The 23,149-nt window shown below is 37.2% G+C and overlaps 1 protein-coding gene across 2 annotated transcripts in view; it reads right to left on the minus strand.

The window, feature by feature from the left end:
• LOC126470180 (segment polarity protein dishevelled homolog DVL-3) overlaps window positions 1-23,149 on the minus strand; it is a 122,709-nt gene that overhangs the window by 52,831 nt on the left and 46,729 nt on the right. For both annotated transcript variants that reach the window (XM_050097835.1, XM_050097834.1), the window contains exons 7-9: window positions 18,503-18,746; window positions 16,388-16,516; window positions 13,487-13,614 (exon numbers count right to left, since the gene is read on the minus strand). In XM_050097835.1, coding sequence (XP_049953792.1) covers window positions 13,487-13,614; window positions 16,388-16,516; window positions 18,503-18,746 — 501 coding nt within the window. The remainder of the gene's footprint in view (window positions 1-13,486; window positions 13,615-16,387; window positions 16,517-18,502; window positions 18,747-23,149) is intronic.

Genomic DNA, 23,149 nt, shown 5'->3' on the forward strand with positions numbered 1-23,149 from the left:
GTTCCCAAATGTGTTGTGTTGTGCTTTGCTCGTTTTCTTTTCTTATTTTGGAATGAGTGAAAGGACTGACCCTGGTCCATCATGGATTTTGATTATGAAACTCATGACATTAGAAGGAATCAGTGGTCCCTGTGACAATGTGTCAGTTTTGGTTTCACAGAATATGGGTGTAGACCACGAGAGGGAGGTGGGGCTCATTTCCCTCACATTGCTCCTGTCCCCTCTGGAAGACAGAATTCTAGTTTGTTTATGCTCGTGGCTGTCTGCCAGTATATAATGTCTGCACTCAGCATTATCGTGATTGGAAAACAGAACTTCCCATGTATTTCAACCAAACTGAAATTCTTCTCCTAAAATTTGAATAGATTTATTTCCAGTTCTAATTCTATGCTAAGTGCCTTGTCAGTTCTATTTGTAGCGTTGTCAAGTATAGGGTCACGAGTATGAATGCCCATGAAAGGTTGAAACCAATATTTTTCAGATTATGTAATCATTTAATCAGGTTAGAAAAGAAAAATAATGTCAAGAAACACTTTAATTCAGTTCATCAGTCAGAAAATGCTGCTGCTTCTCAACAGAACACTCATTTGTTGAAAGCTTGAATACAGAAAAAAAAAAAAAAAAAAAAAAACAAAGGCCATTTCAGAAGAGAACCGTTACACTTTTTGCAAAAGCAAACATTCCGATCAAAAAGTTCCCCAATCAGCACTTTTGTAAACTGTCAATTTCAAAGCACTACAGCTTTGTCTTCACTCGTGTAGTGTGCCAGCCTTTTAAACTTGTGCAAAAATGTTTTTGACAAAAATAAATGCGAATTTTGACAGAAGCTGGCACTACATATTACAGTCCCTGTAAGCCAGACAGAGAACCAATGCAATTCATACAGCTCCACACGCATTCAGTAGGTACAAAGGTACTCTGAATAGATTTATCTACAATCTAACTTGATGAGGAAGCAAACAAGATTATGCTAATGGAAGATTTAAATTATTCCCACATGAGAGGGGGGGGGGGGGGGGGAAATCAACATTTATGCATCATGTTATGGATATTTCTCTTTCTACTACTTCTTCTTTATTATATTATTTCTGACCATAGTTTATTTTCTGTCTTTTATGAATGATTATAGTAATGGTACAAATTCTTCACTGGCACTGCAATTTGCAAGTTCTGATAAAAGTATACCATGATGTAACCAATTCAAGGCCTCTGGAGGAACTTAAGACATTCTAGTTGCTTGGTACTTCGTCTTTTTAAGTGGACTACAGACAAACTGTGCAGCTTCTGAGGTAATACTTCGGCCTCTTATTAAAGCATGTTGTAAAATTGCATTATCCATCATCACTTAGTGTTCCAAGAGACTTTTCAACATTATTTTATTATTAATTTACTGAGAGCCACAGTGATGCAACAGATCTGTTGTTCTGAACACCATCACGTGTCTTTTTTCAAACTAAGGCTTGAAAAGAAGGTAGATTAAGATGTGAAGTTGCAACAACAACAAAGTTATTAGACAGAGCACAACATTTGACTCAGGAATGATAAGAACAGAAACAGGCAGTGCCCATTTCAATGAAATCATGCTGGTATATGTCCTATGTATGTATGTAAAACTTAGATCTGAGTGGGGATCAGAACCATCATTGCCATGAATACAAGTCCAGTGCGCTAAATGCTTCACTATCTTGCTCAGTTTCAGTTAGCCAGGGAAAGTAACTTCTTCTAGAACACAACTTATTAGGTGAATTTGTGGTGCTGCTAACTCCTATTTAATTTTCTTCAAAATAAAACCCTACAGATATTTTTCTTTCTTTCGTTTTTCCAGCGGGTACATGCAGAGAGAGGGGGGGATCATCACAACTTTTCCCAGATTTCACAGCTAAAAACACACTTTTTCTGGGGTGAAAATACATATTTTCCCAGGTGAAAGTGCAGTTTTTTCAATGTTAAGTGATAATATACTTTCCCTCAGAGTTGTAAAACTTACCAATCCTTTGTATGATAAAAAGTTTTATACACCAACATTGAACTTCCCAGCACTTTAGGAAATGCAACCCAGCAACAAAACGATGTGTGTTGGAAAGATCTCCAATATGCAGCAACACATACATTGCATATTTTTCGACAGTATAAATACGAATTCTACCAAATACAGCATAGTGGCTTCTGAAGCACAATACAGCATAGTGGCTTCCGATGCACCAAAATTGTGAATGCACTGCAAAATGCACTTTTGTCAGCCAATGACAACAGAAATTCACAGCATAGGACATATGATGTAGTCAGGCAAGCAAAATCCCTGTTAAATAGCGCAAACATGCAAATAATCAAAGTCAATGTAGCTACACGAAAAGCTAAGCTTTCACATATAATAATGGTCGTAAAATTTTTTTTGATATTTTCTTCCGAGAGTGTGGTTAGGCAGGATCCTAAGAGCACAGCTTAAATTGCAGCAGCTGAATGTTTCTGACAAGCACGATTACAAACTTCACTCCTGTGAACAGAACATTTTGTGGGTTACCTAGCTGAATTGTCAAGTAGAGCACTTTGACCTTTCCATAAAAAAGCCAATTATGTGTGAAACTTCTCAAGATCTCACTCCACTCCCCTCCCCCCCCCCCCCACTTTTTTTTAAGGAGTATTATATTTTTTGTCATCGTTATTGCATAATTTGTTATCTACGAAAGAACTAAAATAAATATGAAAAATTAACCTTGGGCCTTGGTCATTTATAGTGTGTGTTACCTTTTAAGATATGCCAAACACAATTGACCCAGAAAAAATTTTAAAAAATGGCATAAACCCTGGTCTTCTAGGCCCTAATTTTTTCTAAGTGGGTGGTCCTCAAAATGTTCAGTTTTGAATGACAGTCAAACACTCCGCTATTTAAGTAATTCATCACACATTCTCACATGTAACATAACTCATCTTGCGTAAAAGAAAATTTTCTAATTAACGCTTCTCAAATCATCATTTGCAACATTTTCCCACAGCCTGTTAAAATTGTAAACAGTTGTAACATCACACTCATCAAAAGCAAAGTTTTATTTTGGTGTTACTCTCTCATTGATGTTTTATCACTGCAGTATTATTCTGCAATAGCGGGCTAGAGTAAAATTCTTAATTACAGTATCCGTTCTTGTAAGTCAAAATTACAAAAATTTACCTGAAAACTAAAACAATGAAAACTTCATAGAATTCTAAAAAAATCCTAGTTTCTACTGGGATCTCCCAGGGTGTGTACACCCCTTTTATGTCCTAGAAGACTCTCAATGAGTGAAATGACAGTGCCGAAAGTTAGTTACAGGTTTTTTCTACTTTTAATGTGTACATCAGCAATACAGCAACTCTGTCTCCAGAAGGATAAGTACTGGCCAGACATACTGTCTCCTTGTAATTTTTCATATTAATTTTGTCCTTTCTTGTTTCATACAAACTCTAGCTTCAGTAACATCAATAAATTACAATTTAGGGGACTGTTATCAAGAAAAGGTTCAGAAATATGACTATTATTAATAATTAATTTACTTGACATAGGAACATGGCGACCCAATCACCCAATGGGAAACCACTGCAATCAGTCACCTGAGTATTGGCGGGAAAATGATACCTTAGTGAGTTAGGAGGAAATCTAGGATTGTGCTTCTGCAGTTGACAACCATAGTTGTAAATCGGAGCTTGCTCCACCCAAGGTTAACTACCTTCAAAAGTCAACCATGTAATGGTCTTTTACGAAAAAAATTTCCACCGTCCTGTCCAAGAATGCAGGAGAAGGCTACATCGGATTCAGTGGGTAGCCATCTAGAAGGCGTCAATGAGTCGGAGCATTAGCAATCATCCATTCTTATGCCAGTTCATAAGAACAGGATCAAACAAGATCAGGTCAACTACATTGCTACTCATAATATTAATTCTCTAATTAAAGCAGGAAAACTAAATTAGTTGACGGGTGAATTAGATAAACAGAAATTTTGGTAGCAGGACTCCAGGAAATGAGAAATACTACAGAAGAACCATTCGAATCATAAGGTTACAGAATTTACAATGGGAAACCTAGAATAAGGGTTATGAAAGAATGTCCCCAATTTGGAACTGGGTTTCTAGTCAATGTGAAAATAATAGATTCAATTATCGATTTTCAAGCCATCTTTCTGAGAAATGCAACTTTGAGTTTAAAAGCATCCAACAAAATTTATACCATCATTAAGGTCCATGCCCCTACTAACGAGAAGAATTTTCTAACAAAGACTAGGAAAGAAGTGCAAAAGTTTTGGGATCTCATTGGCCAAACAAAAAACCAAGTAAATATTAACAATGTTGAGATCCTGTTAGGGGACTTCAATGACCAACTCGGAAGAGAAAAGAAATACCGGGATATCATTGGGAAATCGGTTAAACATAAACAAACAAATACGAATGGTCAAAGACTTGTTGAACTCTGTAGGGAACACAAACTGATCTCAAAGTCCACATACTTCAAAAGGAGGCCAAACAAACTTTAAACTTGGAAACATCCTGATTGGAGATAAAGGAGAATGGCAGCTGGATCATGTATTTATGGACAAATTCTTCCACGGAGAAGTCTACGGTGCTAAAGTATTAAGAGGGGTAGATACACGTTCAGATCATTACATTATCAAAATCAAAATTAAGTTCACACCACTAAAAAAGAAACCAAAGTGCAATAAACGAAAGAGTAACTTCGATTCCCACCAATTAATTAGAAATGCTAAATATAGTGAAGTCATACAAAACATAAAACTGACAGATAATTTAGAAGGACAGGTTCAAATTCTCAGGCAACAAGCAGAAAATTGAGCCCCATCCAAGCCACGTAAATGACATATCTGGTGGAACTCTGAATGTGACAAAATTAATGAAGAAAGACATCATGCATGGTTACAAATTTCAAACACACAACACAGAAGAAAATGCAACCAACCTCAAAAATATCAGGAAAAAGTTCACACAAATTATCAGCCAAACCAAGAGACAATCACAGAAAGATCTAATTGACTCAATAGAAGAAAATTACCACCAAACCAGTTCCAGAGACTTCTACAAAATGTTTGTAAGACAATCACAAAAACTTGCCCCTCCCACGTTAATGCTGAAAAGGGAAGATGGAAAAATGGCACATAATGACAAGGAAAATGCCAAAATCATGGCAAAAGCATTTAGTAATCCCAGGAACTTTTAGCAATTAATACAGACACACCCATCAAGACTCCATCTGATCTCATAAATCCTCCAACAATCCAAGAGGTGGAAACAGCACTCAGAGAGATAAAAAATTATAAGGCATGCGGAGAAATGTGGAAATATGCCAGAGATACAGTTCGAACATACTTACACATAGCCCTAACAAAAATCTGGATAACAGACAAGTTTCCCGAACATTGATCCACAGCCATAATCCACCCACTCCACAGACAAGGAGATAAAAGCAACCCAGATAATTACAGAGGTCTCTCTCTCATAGACTGCACATACAAGATTTTCTCCAGAATCATATACAAAAGGATCAAAGAACAACTAGAGGAAGAATTAGATGAATGCCAAGGAGGCTTCAGACCTTGGAGAAGCTGTGCAGAACAGATCATCACTTTAAAACTAGCCATAGCATATTACAAGAAACGAAATAAACCTCTTGTAATAACCTTCGTGGACTTTAAAAAGGCATATGATTGTATCCATAGATCTTCAATATTAAAACTCTTAAGAAATTTCGGGCTCTATACAAAATTTATCAAATTGATAGAACTCACCTTAACCAACACTGTATCCAAAAGTCAAGTTCTGGGGGGAAACTCTCTACGACATTTATCATAAAAACAGGTTTAGGACAAGCAGATCACTTGACACCTCTGCTGTTCAACTATGCTTTAGAATACATAATGAGGGAATGGTACAAGACTAACCCAAAGAACATCCAAACTGGAAGACCCAAAGACAACATAAGTTTAAATTTACTAGGATTTGCTGCTGACCTTGCTCTCTTGTCCAACAGTATTCAGGAAACCAAACAACAAGTTATCTCACTACAGGAAATAGCACAAAAAATTGGTCTTGGAATATCCTTTGAAAAAACAGTCATCACATTAACTGACCCACCACTCATAAACAAAATTGCCATAGGAAACCAAGAAATCAAAATTGTATATAAATTTAAATATCTGGGAGAAATCATACTATATAACCTCAATGAAAAGTCAAAATGGCGTAACAGAATAAACAAATTGACTAGAGCACAATATATCACCAAGAACACCTACAACAAAAAGAGCCTGTCAATAGCAACAAAATTAAAACACTACAAAACAGCCACTCAACCAGAAATAACATACGCAACTAAAACCATCTTCAAAACAACTAACACTGCACAAATAGACAAAATACTCAAAATAAAGAGAAGAATCATCAGAGCGTGCATCAGCAAATCGTACCAGAAAGATGGACACTGGAGAGTAGCTACAAATGAAACAGTCTACAAAGAAATAGAACCAGTAATGAGTACAATCAGGAAGAAACACATTTCGTTTTTCGACATCTAATCAGAACACCAGAGAACAGGATCATCAGGAGAATAATAGAAAAATTGTGGAACAGTAAGTGCAACATTAAGTGGATTACAGAACTCGAAGATATGGATGAGCTACAGATTACATTGGAAGACCTAAGAAACAAAACTGACAAAATCAGGAAACTCACAAACAATCAAACCAGACTGCAAACAAGAATCAACAAACAGACCATAGGAAGGGTGATTTCTGATGAAGAAAGAAGGATGAGATCCAAAACAATGAAGAAGTGCTGGGCTGACAGGAAACTGAAAAATTCCTTGTATAAAGTTGGCTAGAGTGGCCCAATGAAGGCCATAAATTGTAAATAATAATAATTAATTTACTACTATAAATGGACAAACTTTGATGGCCTTAGAAATCCTTGGATTTTATTTCCCGCAGAAGAATACCACCAGCACAGATAAAAGAAAAGGTGTTTAAACAGACTCCCGAGGACTTGCTGCAAACAAGCACAAGTAATTGGTGGCAGAAAGCAGGAAATAGAATCCAACAGAAGAGGAGTCTTGTACCTCTGTGTGATCCTCCAGAGCTGATGCATAAATGCAACCAATAATTTGTTGTTAGCATACTCTCTGTCTTCATTTACTACAGACCAGCAGAAATTCGAAACAACACATGAATTTTACATCTTCTGGCTAAATTCTCCAAATTTTGATCTTCTAACTTCCTTCCAAATTTGATACTTGCACTGCTTTCAGATATATATTTGTAAATATGCAGCCAATTTGGGCAAACTACAAATGTGGACCATTTCTTTAACACTATACTTCTATGATTGAATCCTACATTTTTAATTGAGAGAGTATCTTTATAGAGACAAATATTTTTAAAAGTGGGATATTACTGTTTACGTACCAAGCTGAAACCTTTAAAAAATTCTACATTTGTTACTGATTCCAACGGCTCTACTCACTGATTCACAAGTTACCTGTCTTAAATTATATTTTTATTGGACTAATGAGCTAGCAACAGGAAACTGATAGCCAGGAAAGTCTATTATACAATAAAACTATATTGTGAAGAAAAAAGAGGAGGACTGATACTGGATGGGGCAGCAATGTTGAAGAATACAAGTTGCGCTGCTCTCAGCGCAGTGACTGCAATATTAAGGCCTACAATAAATGTAAATTCAGAGATTAAATATAAAGTTATGAAATGGTGGGAAGGACAGGAAACCAGGAGAGATTAAATAAAACTTCCACAAATAGATGTAAATAATATGAACACCAGAAAGATATCAGAAGACCCATTTATGAAGGTCTGTGCAAGATTCCATTTTATTAATTTCATGTGGCACAATGGCCACATGCAATACCTTTAATTGGACGCCGCTTCAGCGAATTGCATGTCCCTAATCTATCCCGGTTCACCAACTTGGGAAACAAGACCTACTGTTTAACATGGAATCTGAACCATGTGTCACATCTGGTGGCTCATCATGTCACTGAGTTGTGAAGAGTAGATCAAATGCACAATGAAAATTTCTGTGGCTCGACTACAATATTACCCCGTAACCTCTTGGTTTCGAGGCAGATGCCATACTGCTAGACCACCCGGCCTGGCAAGATTAATCTGGGGGGATGAACAGTGAATATCTAAGCTGGATCTGGGGATCAAAATGTTGTTGTTGTTGTTGTGGTCTTCAGTCCTGAGACTGGTTTGATGCAGCTCTCCATGCTACTCTATCCTGTGCAAGCTTCTTCATCTCCCAGTACCTACTGCAACCTACATCCTTCTGAATCTGCTTAGTGTATTCATCTCTTGGTCTCCCCCTATGATTTTTACCCTCCACACTGCCCTCCAATACTAAATTGGTGATCCCTTGATGCCTCAGAACATGTCCTACCAACCGATCCCTTCTTCTGGTCAAGTTGTGCCACAAACTTCTCTTCTCCCCAATCCTATTCAATACTTCCTCATTAGTTATGTGATCTACCCATCTAATCTTCAGCATTCTTCTGTAGCACCACATTTCAAAAGCTTCTATTCTCTTCTTGTCCAAACTATTTACCATCCATGTTTCACTTCCATACATGGCTACACTCCATACAAATACTTTCAGAAATAACTTCCTGACACTTAAATCTATACTCGATGTTAACAAATTTCTCTTCTTCAGAAACGCTTTCCTTGCCATTGCCAGTCTACATTTTATATCCTCTCTACTTCGTCCATCATCAGTTATTTTGCTCCCTAAATAGCAAAACTCCTTTACTACTTTAAGTGTCTCATTTCCTAATCTAATACCCTCAGCATCACCCGACTTAACTCGACTACATTCCATTATCCTCGTTTTGCTTTTGTTGATGTTCATCTTATATCCTCCCTTCAAGACACCATCCATTCCGTTCAACTGCTCTTCCAAGTCCTTTGCTGTCTCTGACAGAATTACAATGTCATCGGCGAACCTCAAAGTTTTTATTTCTTCTCCATGGATTTTAATACCTACTCCAAATTTTTCTTTTGTTTCCTTTACTGCTTGCTCAATATAGAGATTGAATAACATCGGGGAGAGGCTACAACCCTGTCTTACTCCCTTCCCAACCACTGCTTCCCTTTCATGTCCCTCAACTCTTATAACTGCTATCTGGTTTCTGTACAAGTTGTAAATAGCCTTTCGCTCCCTGTATTTTACCCCTGCCACCTTTAGAATTTGAAAGAGAGTATTCCAGTCAACATTGTCAAAAGCTTTCTCTAGGTCTACAAATGCTAGAAACGTAGGTTTGCCTTTCCTTAATCTTTCTTCTAAGATAAGTCGTAAGGTCAGTATTGCCTCACGTGTTCCAATATTTCTACGGAAACCAAACTGATCTTCCCCGAGGTCGGCTTCTACTAGTTTTTCCATTCGTCTGTAAAGAATTCGTGTTAGTACTTTGCAACTGTGGCTTATTAAACTGATTGTTCGGTAATTTTCACATCTGTCAACACCTGCTTTCTTTGGGATTGGAATTATTATATTCTTCTTGAAGTCTGAGGGTATTTCGCCTGTTTCATACATCTTGCTCACCAGATGGTAGAGTTTTGTCAGGACTGGCTCTCCCAAGGCCGTCAGTAGTTCCAATGGAATGTTGTCTACTCCGGGGGCCTTGTTTCGACTCAGGTCCTTCAGTGCTCTGTCAAACTCTTCACGCAGTATCGTATCTCCCATTTCATCTTCATCTACATCCTCTTCCATTTCCATAATATTGTCCTCAAGTGCATCGCCCTTGTATAGACTCTCTATATACTCCTTCCACCTTTCTGCTTTCCCTTCTTTGCTTAGAACTGGGTTTCCATCTGAGCTCTTGGTGTTCATACATGTGGTTCTCTTATCTCCAAAAGTCTCTTTAATTTTCCTGTAGGCAGTATCTATCTTACCCCTAGTGAGATAAGCCTCTACATCCTTACATTTGTCCTCTAGCCATCCCTGCTTAGCCATTTTGCACTTCCTGTCGATTTCATTTTTGAGACGTTTGTATTCCTTTTTGCCTGCTTCATTTACTGCATTTTTATATTTTCTCCTTTCATCAATTAAATTCAATATTTCTTCTGTTACCCAAGGATTTCTACTAACCCTCTTCTTTTTACCTACTTGATCGTCTGCTGCCTTCACTACTTCATCCCTCAGAGCTACCCATTCTTCTTCTACTGTATTTCTTTCCCCCATTCCTTTCGATTGTTCCCTTATGCTCTCCCTGAAACTCTGTACAACCTCTGGTTCTTTCAGTTTATCCAGGTCCCATCTCCTTAAATTCCCACCTTTTTGCAGTTTCTTCAGTTTTAATCTACAGGTCATAACCAATAGATTGTGGTCAGAGTCCACATCTGCCCCTGGAAATGTCTTACAATTTAAAACCTGGTTCCTAAATCTCTGTCTTACCATTATATAATCTATCTGATACCTTTTAGTATCTCCAGGATTCTTCCATGTATACAACCTTCTATCATGATTCTTAAACCAAGTGTTAGCTATGATTAAGTTATGCTCTGTGCAAAATTCTATCAGGCTGCTTCCTCTTTCATTTCTTAGCCCCAATCCATATTCACCTACTACGTTTCCTTCTCTCCCTTTTCCTACACTCGAATTCCAGTCACCTATGACTATTAAATTTTTGTCTCCCTTCACTATCTGAATAATTTCTTTTATTTCATCATACATTTCTTCAATTTCTTCGTCATCTGCAGAGCTAGTTGGCATATAAACTTGTACTACTGTAGTAGGTGTGGGCTTCGTATCTATCTTGGCCACAATAATGCGTTCACTATGCTGTTTGTAGTAGCTTACCCGCATTCCTATTTTCCTATTCATTATTAAACCTACTCCTGCATTACCCCTATTTGACTTTGTGTTTATAACCCTGTAGTCACCTGACCAAAAGTCTTGTTCCTCCTGCCACCGAACTTCACTAATTCCCACAATATCTAACTTTAATCTATCCATTTCCCTTTTTAAATTTTCTAACCTACCTGCCCGATTAAGGGATCTGACATTCCACGCTCCGATCCGTAGAACGCCAGTTTTCTTTCTCCTGATAACGACATCCTCTTGAGTAGTCCCCGCCCGGAGATCCGAATGGGGGACTATTTTACCTCCGGAATATTTTACCCAAGAGGACGGCATCATCATTTAATCATACAGTAAAGCTGCATGCCCTCGGGAAAAATTACGGCCGTAGTTTCCCCTTGCTTTCAGCCGTTCGCAGTACCAGCACAGCAAGGCCGTTTTGGTTATTGTTACAAGGTCAGATCAGTCAATCATCCAGACTGTTGCCCTTGCAACTACTGAAAAGGCTGCTGCCCCTCTTCAGGAACCACACGTTTGTCTGGCCTCTCAACAGATACCCCTCCGTTGTGGTTGTACCTACGGTACGGCTATCTGTATCGCTGAGGCACGCAAGCCTCCCCACCAACGGCAAGGTCCATGGTTCATGGGGGGGGGGGGGGGGGGGGGGGGGGAGGATCAAAATATGTGGAGTGAAAAATAAATAAACAAACAACAATACAAGTAAGATGTAAGAGGAAGGATATTACAATTCCACAATGCAATGTGGGTAAAATAAAGATGACAGACATGCAGACATTAATTTTGGTCAAAGCTTATTCAACATGGGTAAGGAGTAAGGAGTAAGATGTGGCCCGGGGAGAGGGGGGGCAGGAGCCAACATCACCAACCACAATTCCATAACCTGACAGAAGCAGTAAGGTGACTTAATTTCCATCTGTAATGGGGGAGGGGAGAGACCACCACACTTAATGTCAGGAGGAAAATACGAACAGAAATGGGAGTAGACCACACTAATGGAAAAATCATGCTTGATGTACAAAAATGTGTTAAAAGAAATGAGCAATGAGAAAACATTAATAATGGATGTAACATTTAGCAAAATGGGTAAATTAAGCTCAACATCCAGATGTCAGTTGGTTAAGTAAAACATTTAAGCAATTTTAGGAACATGAATACACCATAAAATGGTGAAGTGAAATACATGTGCTTATATTCAGGGAGGATATGTAATTAACACAGAAATTACTCCAATACTATATGCATTACAAGTCTATGAAAGGATTCATAACAAAATAGCCAAAGGCTGTAAAAAAAAATCAAGCTGGAAGCAAACAAAACAGAATATAAAAACTGTATGAATACTGAAGTAAACTTTTGAAATTTGTAAAATTGTCATAAATAGCTATAGGTATATAATTAAGTGGTTGATCCCTCAAAAATAATGCTTCCTATTCTGTCCTTGACAGACAGTCTTTTTAAAGAGAAACTGAGCCAAACTTCTATCTGTCATTTTTATATTTGAGGCACATGTATGAAGAAATGAGAAATAATGGAGCCATTCTTAGCTGTCGATGACATCCCAATACTGAATAATAATATGGATAGCAGATAACCATACCTAACAAAGCAACAGAAATTGGCACAAAAGACAACACAATTTGAGCAACCACAGGAAGCAGAAATAGTTTTTTTTATGATCATTCCCACTACGCAAAGTGAGAAACATTTACAGAAATTAACAAATGAAGACTGGGATTTAATATTCCCTTGGTGATATCATAACAGACTGGGAAATGAATCACCTGTGCCCTTTTCGAAGGAGTTGTCAATCAATTTATGGAAACCAAATAATACCTTAATCTGGATGGCCCAATAGGGAACCGGTACTCCTGACCATGAATTTAAGTATTTTAACAACTACCCCACATTACATACTCAGAGAAATCAGTTAAAAATATAACAGGTACTAAGATCTGACAAGAACTACATAATTATGAGACTGACAAATGTTCATGTGATTTTCCAATCTGACAGCAGGATTATTTCAGAATGTCATACTAAAATATTCATAAGAATTAAATTTTAGGTTTCATTAACAAAAATTACAAATCAACTCTGCACACAGTGTCAATGACACTATTATCACAAACAATTTTTGTGACTATCTTGTATATGCAGGGTGTCACAGGCCCAATGATCAGTATTGGGAATAAAAAAGGAACGGTCATTTGAAGCAAAAAAGTCTGATGAACACGGACTTTAAAATGCATACCTTAAGAGCCATGAGCAATACTAAATCTTCGATACTGTGAGACATCTCTCTCCTGCAAGCGCTTTGTTTTCCATTTTTTAGAAAGTATGGACGAAAACAGAAAAAAAGTCTAGAAATCATGAGGTCTAAAACACATACCTTAAGTGCTATGAGCACTTGTTCAGTAGAAGAAATGTGTTTCACGGTAGTGAAGATGAAGAACTGCTCATAGCTCTTAAGGTATGTATTTTACAACCCATGCTTACTAGACTTTTTTTGCTTCAAATGATTGTTCCTGTCATATCCCAGAATCTCCACCATTCCTTCTGGGATACCCTGTACATGTTTCTGTCAGCATGAGATATCCTATGGTATGTGAACACCAACCTCTTATTGCTGCTGTGTGGGCAACCCAGGCACCAGGATCAATTGGTCGTACTGGTTCTGTCCTTGGAATTGTAAAATAACCTTTTGGATTTGGATCCCAACACTTCGCAACCACTAGTTTTATAGGACTGAAAGAGACAAATTTTAAACACAAATTAATAATGTAACTTAAAGTCTTTGAGTTAATATAAAAGCAAAACAAAAATTTACAAGTGAAACAATAATTTAACACTGCATGTGACTGCAAGTAACATAAGGGAATAAATACTAATTCTAAGTATGCATGTCCTAAAGCATAACACACATGTAATTGTTTAAGTACTATCTTTTTAGTCTTTCTCATACAGGTTTTACAATTAATGCACACATACTCTGAATCAATACTTTGTTATAAAATGTACCATAAACAAATTCTATTCCCACTTTCTGACACTATCCTTCTACATATACATGACTATTCTGCAATTCACACTTGAGTGTATGCCAAGGGGTATACTTTAATGCTGTATTTCTACCATTCCACTCTCAGACAGCACACAGGAAAAATAAACATCTAAAGCTTTCCATGTGAGCTCTTATTTCTCTTATTTTATTACAACAATCATTCCTCCCTATGTAGGGGTGGGCGTCACTAAAAAATTTTCACATTCAGAGAACATTGTAGACTGACACTGTATGAAAAGATCTCACCACACTGAAAAACATCTTTGTTTTAATGATTCCCACCCCATTTCGCATATCATACCTGTGATGCTCTCTCCTCAATTTTGCTATAATAGAAAATGAGATGTCCTCCTTTGAAGGAGGCAAGGATCCCATACTGCACAGTAATACTCTACCAAAGGACTGACAAGCATGGTATATAGACACACTCTAGTGGACCAGTTGCATCTTGTACGTGTTCTGCCAATAAAACACAGTCTTTGGTTTGTCTTCTCTAGAAAATTATCTATGTGATCGTTCCAATTTAAGTTGTTCATAACTGTAATTCCTATGTATTTAGCTGAATTAACAGCCTTTAGATTTGTGTGATTTATTGTGAAATGTAATGGATTCCTATTAGTATTCATGTGGATAACAACACACTTTACCTTATTTAGAGTCAACTGCCACTTTTCACACCATACAGGTATCGTGTCTCAAGTCATCTTGCAATTGGTTTTGCTCTTCCAATGACTTTACTACATATATGGTAAATAACAGTATCATCTGCAAACCATCAAAGAGGGCAGCTCAGATTGTCTTCTAAATCATTTAGATAGATTAGGGCAGCAGAGGACTTACAACACTTCCTTGGGGAATGTCAGGTATCACTTCTGTTTTACTTGACAATTTTCTGTTTGTTACTACAAACTGTAACCTTTCTGACAGGAAATCACAAATCCAGTTGGATAACTGAAATGATACATCATAGGCATGCAATTTCATTAGAAGCCACTTGTGAGGAACAATATCAGAAGCATTTTGGAAATCTAGAAATACATAATCAATCCGAGATCCCCCATCAATAGCACACACTGCTTTGTGAGAATGAAGGGCTAATTGTGTTTCACAAGAATAACATTTTCTGAATCTAGGCTGACTGTGTGTCAACAGTTTATTTTTTATTTTATTTTATTTTTTTTTTACTCTTGAGGTAATTGATAATGTTTGAATAGAGGGTATGTTCCAAAATCTCACGGCAAATCACCAGCAATGCTACGGGTCTGTAACTGATTGGATAACTTCTACTTCCTTTCTTGAGTACTGGTGTTGCCAGTGCAACATTGTCTTTAGGTACAGATCTTCTGTCAAGCAAGTGGTTGTGTATGGTTGACAAGTATGGATTATTGTGCCAGCATACTATGAAAGGAATCTAACTGATATACAATCTGGAGCAGAGGACTTGACTTTTTTTAAGTGATTTATGCTGCTTTGCTACACTGAGGATCTCTAGTTTAGTCACTCATATCGGCAGCAATTCTTGATTTGAATGCTGGAATATTTACTTATCATCTTTGATGAAGGAATTTCCAATAATAGTTTTTAATAACGCCGCTTTAGTGGCACTTCGTTGGTAACATTACCACCATTACAGCGCAGTGAATGTATTGATTGTATTGCCACTACTTAACTTCACATATGACCAGAATCTCTCTGAATTTTCTGCCAGAATTTCACTGTGGAAACTATTAAAAGCATCTCACATTAAAGTTCACACTGAATTTTGAGCTTCTGTAACGATGCGTTCTTTTAAATTTGGCATGTTTTTTTCATTGCTTCTGCAACAGTGTTCCGACCTGTTTTGTGTAACATGGGGGAGGGGGGGGGGGGGGGGGCCAGTTCTGTCTAATATTTGGTATGATTCATTCCATTGCTGTTGATAAGATTTCTTTAAATTGCAACAGGAAATCAAAGAGAAAATGTATATACAGTTTTTTTTCTTTGTTCAAATCTTTATGCAAGTATAAAATTATCTTTTGTAATATGTAAATCATGCATTTCTTTTTCCTACATTGGAAACAATATTATTGGTGCATATTCCTGCTGTTGCACTGTGCCCAGTGTTGTCATTACACATTTTACTGACATTCTTGTCTTGAGTAAGTCTACAAAATAAAAATAAATTTGACTGTATCATGGTTACAAATCCAACCACTGCCATTGACTCTAAAGACAAATACAATATTAGTAAAATGATACACACAATGCATAATGGTATGTAGTGATCGACAGCTGTAATACTTTTTCACCGAGTATGATTTATGTATAACAGTTCCACTCTGTTTATTCAATTGCATTAGATTAAAAAAAACATCACACAAAAACAAATTTAATGCAGCTCTTAATTTTCACTACATATTATCATGAAACTAAATGGTAATATATACTATATTAGTGTAGTACAAATATTTGGCTTACCCTGGTTTCTGAACAACTTCTCTAAGTACACGAACTGCCTCATCATTGGACATGTTCTCAAAATTAATATCATTAACTTGAAGTATCATATCACCAGGTTCAATTCGACCATCTAAGGCTACTGCACCCCTAAAACAATTCAAATTATTTATTAGAGAGAGAGAGAGAGAGAGAGAGAGAGAGAGAGAGAGAGAGAGAGAGAGAGAGAGAGATTACATTTTCTCATAGTAGCACTAACTTGTCTATGTTGCTCTGAAATAAAAAAATATAAAAAAACTATCTTGAAAGGAACAAAGGAAGATTAAACTCCAATTAAAATATCTTTGTGGCTGCTATTTCACTGCATAAAATGATATGCGTAATGCAGTAACTAACTGCAGTTCTTACTTGTGTGCCACATGCTGTGTTTTGCTTGTCTTGCATGATATTAACTGTTGTGAATCTATACATCTACACAGCACTGCTTTATGTCAAAAGCAACTTAAACGAGTTCGAGACCAGAGAGAACATACATCCCCACAACACCAGAGGCAAACTTGACTTCGACAAACCAAGACACAGACTCACAAAGACTGCAAACACACACAAAATAATAAGTTTAAAACTCTTCAATAAACTTACAGCATCTGCTCGGTCACTGACCAGGAATATTTTCAAACGTAAGATTTATGACTGGTTACTCAAACACCCATTTTATGAGATAACAGAATATTTTGAAATAATCATTGACATTAGTATATAAGAATATTCCTAAAAGAAGTGGAATTAAACTGTAAAAACTTTGCTGTAAAGTTATTGTTAATTGCATATTTAATGTTCAGACCTATTCCGCTGTAAGTAGTCAATGGTGAATATACTGAAACTGAATACTGAACACATGAAGAGCCCTGTCATGTAGGGCAGAGTGTAATGGTATGAGAAGGGCAAGGGTGGTGGTGGAGAGATCACAACCAAACATTTGAGGGCCCCTCTCCTCCCCCAGTTGCACATATTATTTGAGTACTTGCGTTCAATGCACACCTAGTAGTATGTTTCTGTGTACAGAATGTGGCTAACATACCAAAATTATTTTTAACGCTGGATGGGCAGCATATCTCATTCCAACCTGGAGGAAATATGTTTTGAGTGCACTGCATTGGTAAGTGATAGTACACAGTTAACACACAACACTTTTATTATCTACTGAGATTCAGAAATAACTATATTTTTCAACAGTATAAAACATTTTTTCTAATGGCTTTCAATAGCTCATGGGGAAAAAAAAGGAGTATACTGATAATATACACTCAAATAGTTACAGCAAAACTTGCTGCAACAGAAAAAAACCAATATCAGAAAACTGCAGAAAAGGTAATTTATTATATTTCTTGTCTTACAATAAACAATAGTTGCCTCTAATAGGTTACAGATGAACTAGTTAAAAAATATGGTCCCAGTATTCCAAGATTGTCATGGTTTCCTTTTAATCGCACAGCTTATAAGGTCTGAAATTAAGGGCTACATGGCAAAGGACAATAAACGTCCACAGTGGTAGAAGTATAAGGACTGAGTAAGGACACTGTAAACTATGTTTTGTCATCACATGGGGCCAATGGTGTGAAACACAAAAGAAGTAATAAGGAAGGAGTGGGCAAATCCATGTCTAATTGGAAATATGATTGAGTAATTCACTATTTTCAAAATCTGAGAACAATTCTAAAATGCACACAAAGTGTGAAAGTGATTACAGTCACATAAGTGGCATGCATCACAGTCACAAAAGCATCATGCATATATCAGTGGTAGGGTTGGTTGCATGAAAAAAAAATCATGCCTTACTCATTCCTAACAAAATTTACTCTGGTTTACTAGCTAGTGTGATACTTTATGACATTTACTATGAGTAACTGAACTCCCATCTTAAGGCCATTTTTCATGGAGAAACGTTTATTTACAATCCCAACGCAAGGGTCACTGTCACTGAAGCTGTGAGAAATACGTAACTTCACATTATCTAATTCTTTCCAGAAATTAAACAGCACAAATTGTTAAATTTGTCAAGAATTCTTAAAAGCCACAAGACTGTGTTTATAGAAAGTAGTAGTTACTCACAACAATAAGAAAATGATGACCTACCCTTTCATAATAGAGCCAACATAAATGCCTCCATCACCTCCTTTGTTACTCTGGCCAACAATACTTATTCCCAGGAAATTTACAGTGTCCATATTGAGTGTAACAGTGATGATGTTCAGGGACATTGTAGAATCTGTGATGGACGAAAATGATGACGTTCTGGAAACAGCTGGTGGAGCTCTATGTCTTCTCCTACGCTGAGGCCGCCTTCGTCCCAAATGCAGTCTTGAAACACTACTGTGATCTATCAAAATGAGAAGAAAAATAAAGTTAAATCCTAAGACACATGCTGTAAACATACTACCTACTATACTCTTCAATTGGGGTTGTAAGAGAGCCTATAAGGGAATGTACAACAATTAACATTCACTATACAGTAAAAAAAGCAGTAACTATTGACTGCACTCTGACACAAAAGATGATAATTTTTTTGAGTACAGAATAAGAGACATGCAGTATACAGGTTTCATGGTATTACATGCTTCCACCAACAACAAAAACATTTTCAATATAATCAAAACATATCCTATGGTAAATTCATATTTTTATTTCTTCAGCACTATAGCCTACAGCCCCAACTATACCTCCTTCCTTCTTCTGAAATGACACTAAGAGAGGCATCACACACACAGGAAAAATAATTTGATATACAAGGGTGATTTGATAAGTCTGATAAAAAAGCAAGAAAAATGATGGTTTCATAAACAACTCACCTTATTTCTTGACATGGTCTCCTTTGAGAGATATAAACTTTGTCCAGTGGCCCTTCAGCTTTTTCATTCCCTTGGAAAAATTGGTTCTGTCAAACTTTACAAAATACTCTTTGATTGCAACTATCGCTTCCTAATCTGACGAAAATTTCTTCCCAGCAAGACAAAGTTTCAAATTAGGGAACAGGAAGAAGTCACCTGGGCCTCAGTCTGGTGAATAGAGTGGACGAGGAACCAATTCAAAGCCCAATTCATGCACTTTTGAGGTTGTCATCACTGATGTGAGAGATGATGCAGTATCCTGGTGAAAGAACACTTTTTTGTATGTCAAACTTGGTCTTTTTTCAGCCACCACAAGTTTCAAATGCTCCAACAATGATGGATAATACGGTCCAGTTATAGATCTGCCTTTTTCCAAGTAATCTATGAGGATTATTCCTTGGGAATCCCAAAAAAATTGACCATCACCTTATCAGCTGACAAAATGGCCTTTGCCTTCTTCAGTGCAATTTCACCAGCCTCTGTCCAGTGTTTTGACTGCAGTTTTGATCTAGTGTGTAATGATGGATCCAGGTTTCATCAAACGTCACAAACTGGCACAAAAAGCCTTGCGAATTGTGATAAAACATCAACAGACATTGTGTTGAAACATTGTGCTGGATCTGCTTTTGGTTGACTGAGCAATCACGGCACCTACCCCTCACACTTCTTCATAGCCAATTCTCCAAGCAGGATATTATGCATCCCTCAGTTGAGATGCCTACAGTCTCAGCAACCTCATGAATTTTCATCTGGTGGTCTTTCACTACCATATCAGGGATTCTGTCACTAGTTTCCTTTGCGGTGACCATAACTGGAAAGCCACAGCATGCAACTCTTCAAATGAAAATGTTCAATAATGGCATGAAACTCTGTTTCCTCCATTTTCAATCGCAGTCGACATACTGATCAATTCAGATGGCTGTCAACAATGAACTGAATGCTGTACATTGTTGAAATTCTTTATATGTTCCCAGGAATAATCAAGCTTACCAATCATGAAGTCGCAACAAAAATGTTCAATTCTTTCACAGAAATTTACCAGACATATCAAGCCAACCTTGTAAAACAGGTGATAAAGACTAATAACATAAGACTTCAAGTATAGTGAGGTATGATTTGTCATTACTGTCTGGACTGAGGTAAGCTGACAAGGTGCGGGTGGGCTGATCAAATTCTGCAAAAGTGAATGACTGAGGATTTTGTAGGCGAAAAACTATACCCTTGATTTTGGGCACATGCCTATGTCTTCTGAAAGGCTGTCAGAAGATGATATTCCACTGAGAATACTAAAGTGTAACTGTAGTACACACACAAGTTGTTGACATACATGGATGCCAACATATTTCATCCCGAAACAGTAGAAATTCTATTTATGGTAACTGCGAAGACTGTAACACTTAAGACTGAACCCTGTAGAATCCTGTACATGTTGATAAATAATGGCTGCACCAACTTTAACTCAGAAATGCCAATGGGATGAAAAATTTTTAACAACAGATGGTAAGTTGCCTTACAAGCTGGTGTCACCCAAGTGTGAAGGCCACTTTGACAGCAAACTCCAGTAATAAAAGTTGGTTGGTTGTGGATCTAAACCTTCAAAATCTGCACTGAAATGTAAAAGGCAGGTTTCTTTTTTCCAGACACCAAAGAAATCTATGACCAACCAATCATTCATTCATTCCACGGCTTTACATTTGGTCATCACTGAAATGATTGGTCTGAAGTTGTCTATAGTGAGTGAGTGATTGATTTACCAATTTTCAATCTTGGTCCAATGGTACAATTGTACTTTCAGCCCACTGGTTGGGAAAAATTTCCCCATGCCAAATGTTGTCAAAAATCATCACAAAGGTGGTGAAGTCTGTAAAAGGGCATTATACATCTCTATCTGTCAGGTGTTAAAAGATACAATACTATGTCCTGCTAAAATTTGATTCCAAGTAAAATCTTTGGTTTTTTTGAGATGGCATTTCAGCATAACAACTCACCAGTAGTTTGGCTATGTTGAAAAGATTAGTATGAAATACTCCTGAAGCTAACACTGCAGATATTCCTGCAGGGATAGAAGGTCTGTCAATATGTCACAATTTTGTCCACACTTTGGCATCTTTTTTACATCCATTAATCGACACTTCATACTGTTTCAATAATTCTGCTTCTGTTGTTTGATTAAATGATTTAGTTTTGCTCTCTGTCATTCATTTAAAATTAGATTACTAGTGGTGTGAGGTCTCCTTGAAATCACCCACCAGGGAAGGGGTAACTATTATATAGTTCTTCCATGTCTTTACTAAATACTAGCTGAGTACTCAGTGTTGCCCAGGTATGTATTTACTCTAATCTTCTATTGATCCATCTCCTCTTTCCCCTATCTCTTATCTCCTCCTACTCCTCTCTGTCCATCTCCTCCTGCCTCCCATCTCTGTCAATCCCTCCTCTTCCCATCTGTGTCCAACCTCCTCCTCTTCCTTCTCTCTCTGCATCACCACCCCCTCTCCAACAGGAGGCTGGTGGTTCTTCCCCAACAATATTTCTTTGCAGAGTATAACTCATGTGTGTACCAAATTTGGTTGAAATAATTCCAGGGGTTTGAGATGAGCTTTCCCCCTGGGCCTTTGCCCACATATGCACATCCAAATATACCTCACACATATTTAACATGTACCACACATATTTCACTGGTATTTTTAGTGAATTTTACTCTGTAGTTTCATTTTCATACTGGTCAATGTCTATGATGCCATATCTTCTGAACTGTATATCATACAATGATATAATTTCGCAGGTACATTCAGTGGTATATGAAAATACTGTCTGCAATTGTGTGTCAAATGTAATTAGCAGTAAAGAAGTAATAAATTAAAATATCATTCTTCATTTTGCAGTTTTACTGTACAAACAGTGAAAATGTAGTAAGCGATAAACTTTTTTCCTTTTATCATTTTTTGGAGGTTGTCTGTGAGAAAAAGTTTCACGATTGTTTGAAATTACAGTAGTGTGTAAAGTTTGTGGCAATTCACCAAGTGCTCTCAGCCTCAATTAATGGTTGATTAAAGTATGGGTATTCACGTGTGGTAGGCTATACTGCTTTTTCACACCCACACCCATCCCCTTGACAGGTAGGAGGTTCTTGTATCCCCACAGTGATTCTTTCCAGACAGTAAGTGATAGGTATACCAAGTTTGGTTGAAATTGGTCAAACGGTTTAGGAGGAGAGGTGGAACATATGTACATGTATACATAGATCCATTTTTATAATACGTATGAATACAGTACAACCACTTTTTAACAAATCTCTGGGGACTAAAATATTTTTCAGTTAAATTTGGATTTAGCTACAGTACGCTAATTAAGTGACTCATAAACATAATTTGGAGATTTCTAAGACATATAGGTAGCACTATTTAATCATAAATGCACATGACTTAATCCTAGCAAGTTCTAAAATATATTTTAATACCACACATTTTTCACAAACTCAATAGGCATTTGTCAGTAAGTGTAATTTCCTTTTCCGTGTCAGAATAACGTACTGACACGGAGTGTTGCTGTAGGTGGTTGACACTGGCTAGAGCCAACTCATCTACATGGAATGTGTAAAAGCTTAGTGCAACTGAATACTCCTCTTCTTTGCCTCTTCATCATCATCACAATCACCACCACTCCCTCCCCCCCATTCACCTATCTCTGATTTGCTCTTTCCACAAGCATCATACAGTCACTTATATAAATCCGATGTGCAAAAGCTAGGATGTCATCATCGCAACCAAGTCCTGTAATGCCACACTTGCTCGAATATCTGCAACAGCATGCAGAAGTATAATAATAATAATCATCTCTTCTCTCTGTATTTAGCTTACACAGGATGAATTACGCCCACATCTACAGGTGACTT

This window comes from Schistocerca serialis, chromosome 3 (genome assembly GCF_023864345.2).
Source record: "Schistocerca serialis cubense isolate TAMUIC-IGC-003099 chromosome 3, iqSchSeri2.2, whole genome shotgun sequence".
Lineage (NCBI taxonomy): Eukaryota > Metazoa > Arthropoda > Insecta > Orthoptera > Acrididae > Schistocerca > Schistocerca serialis.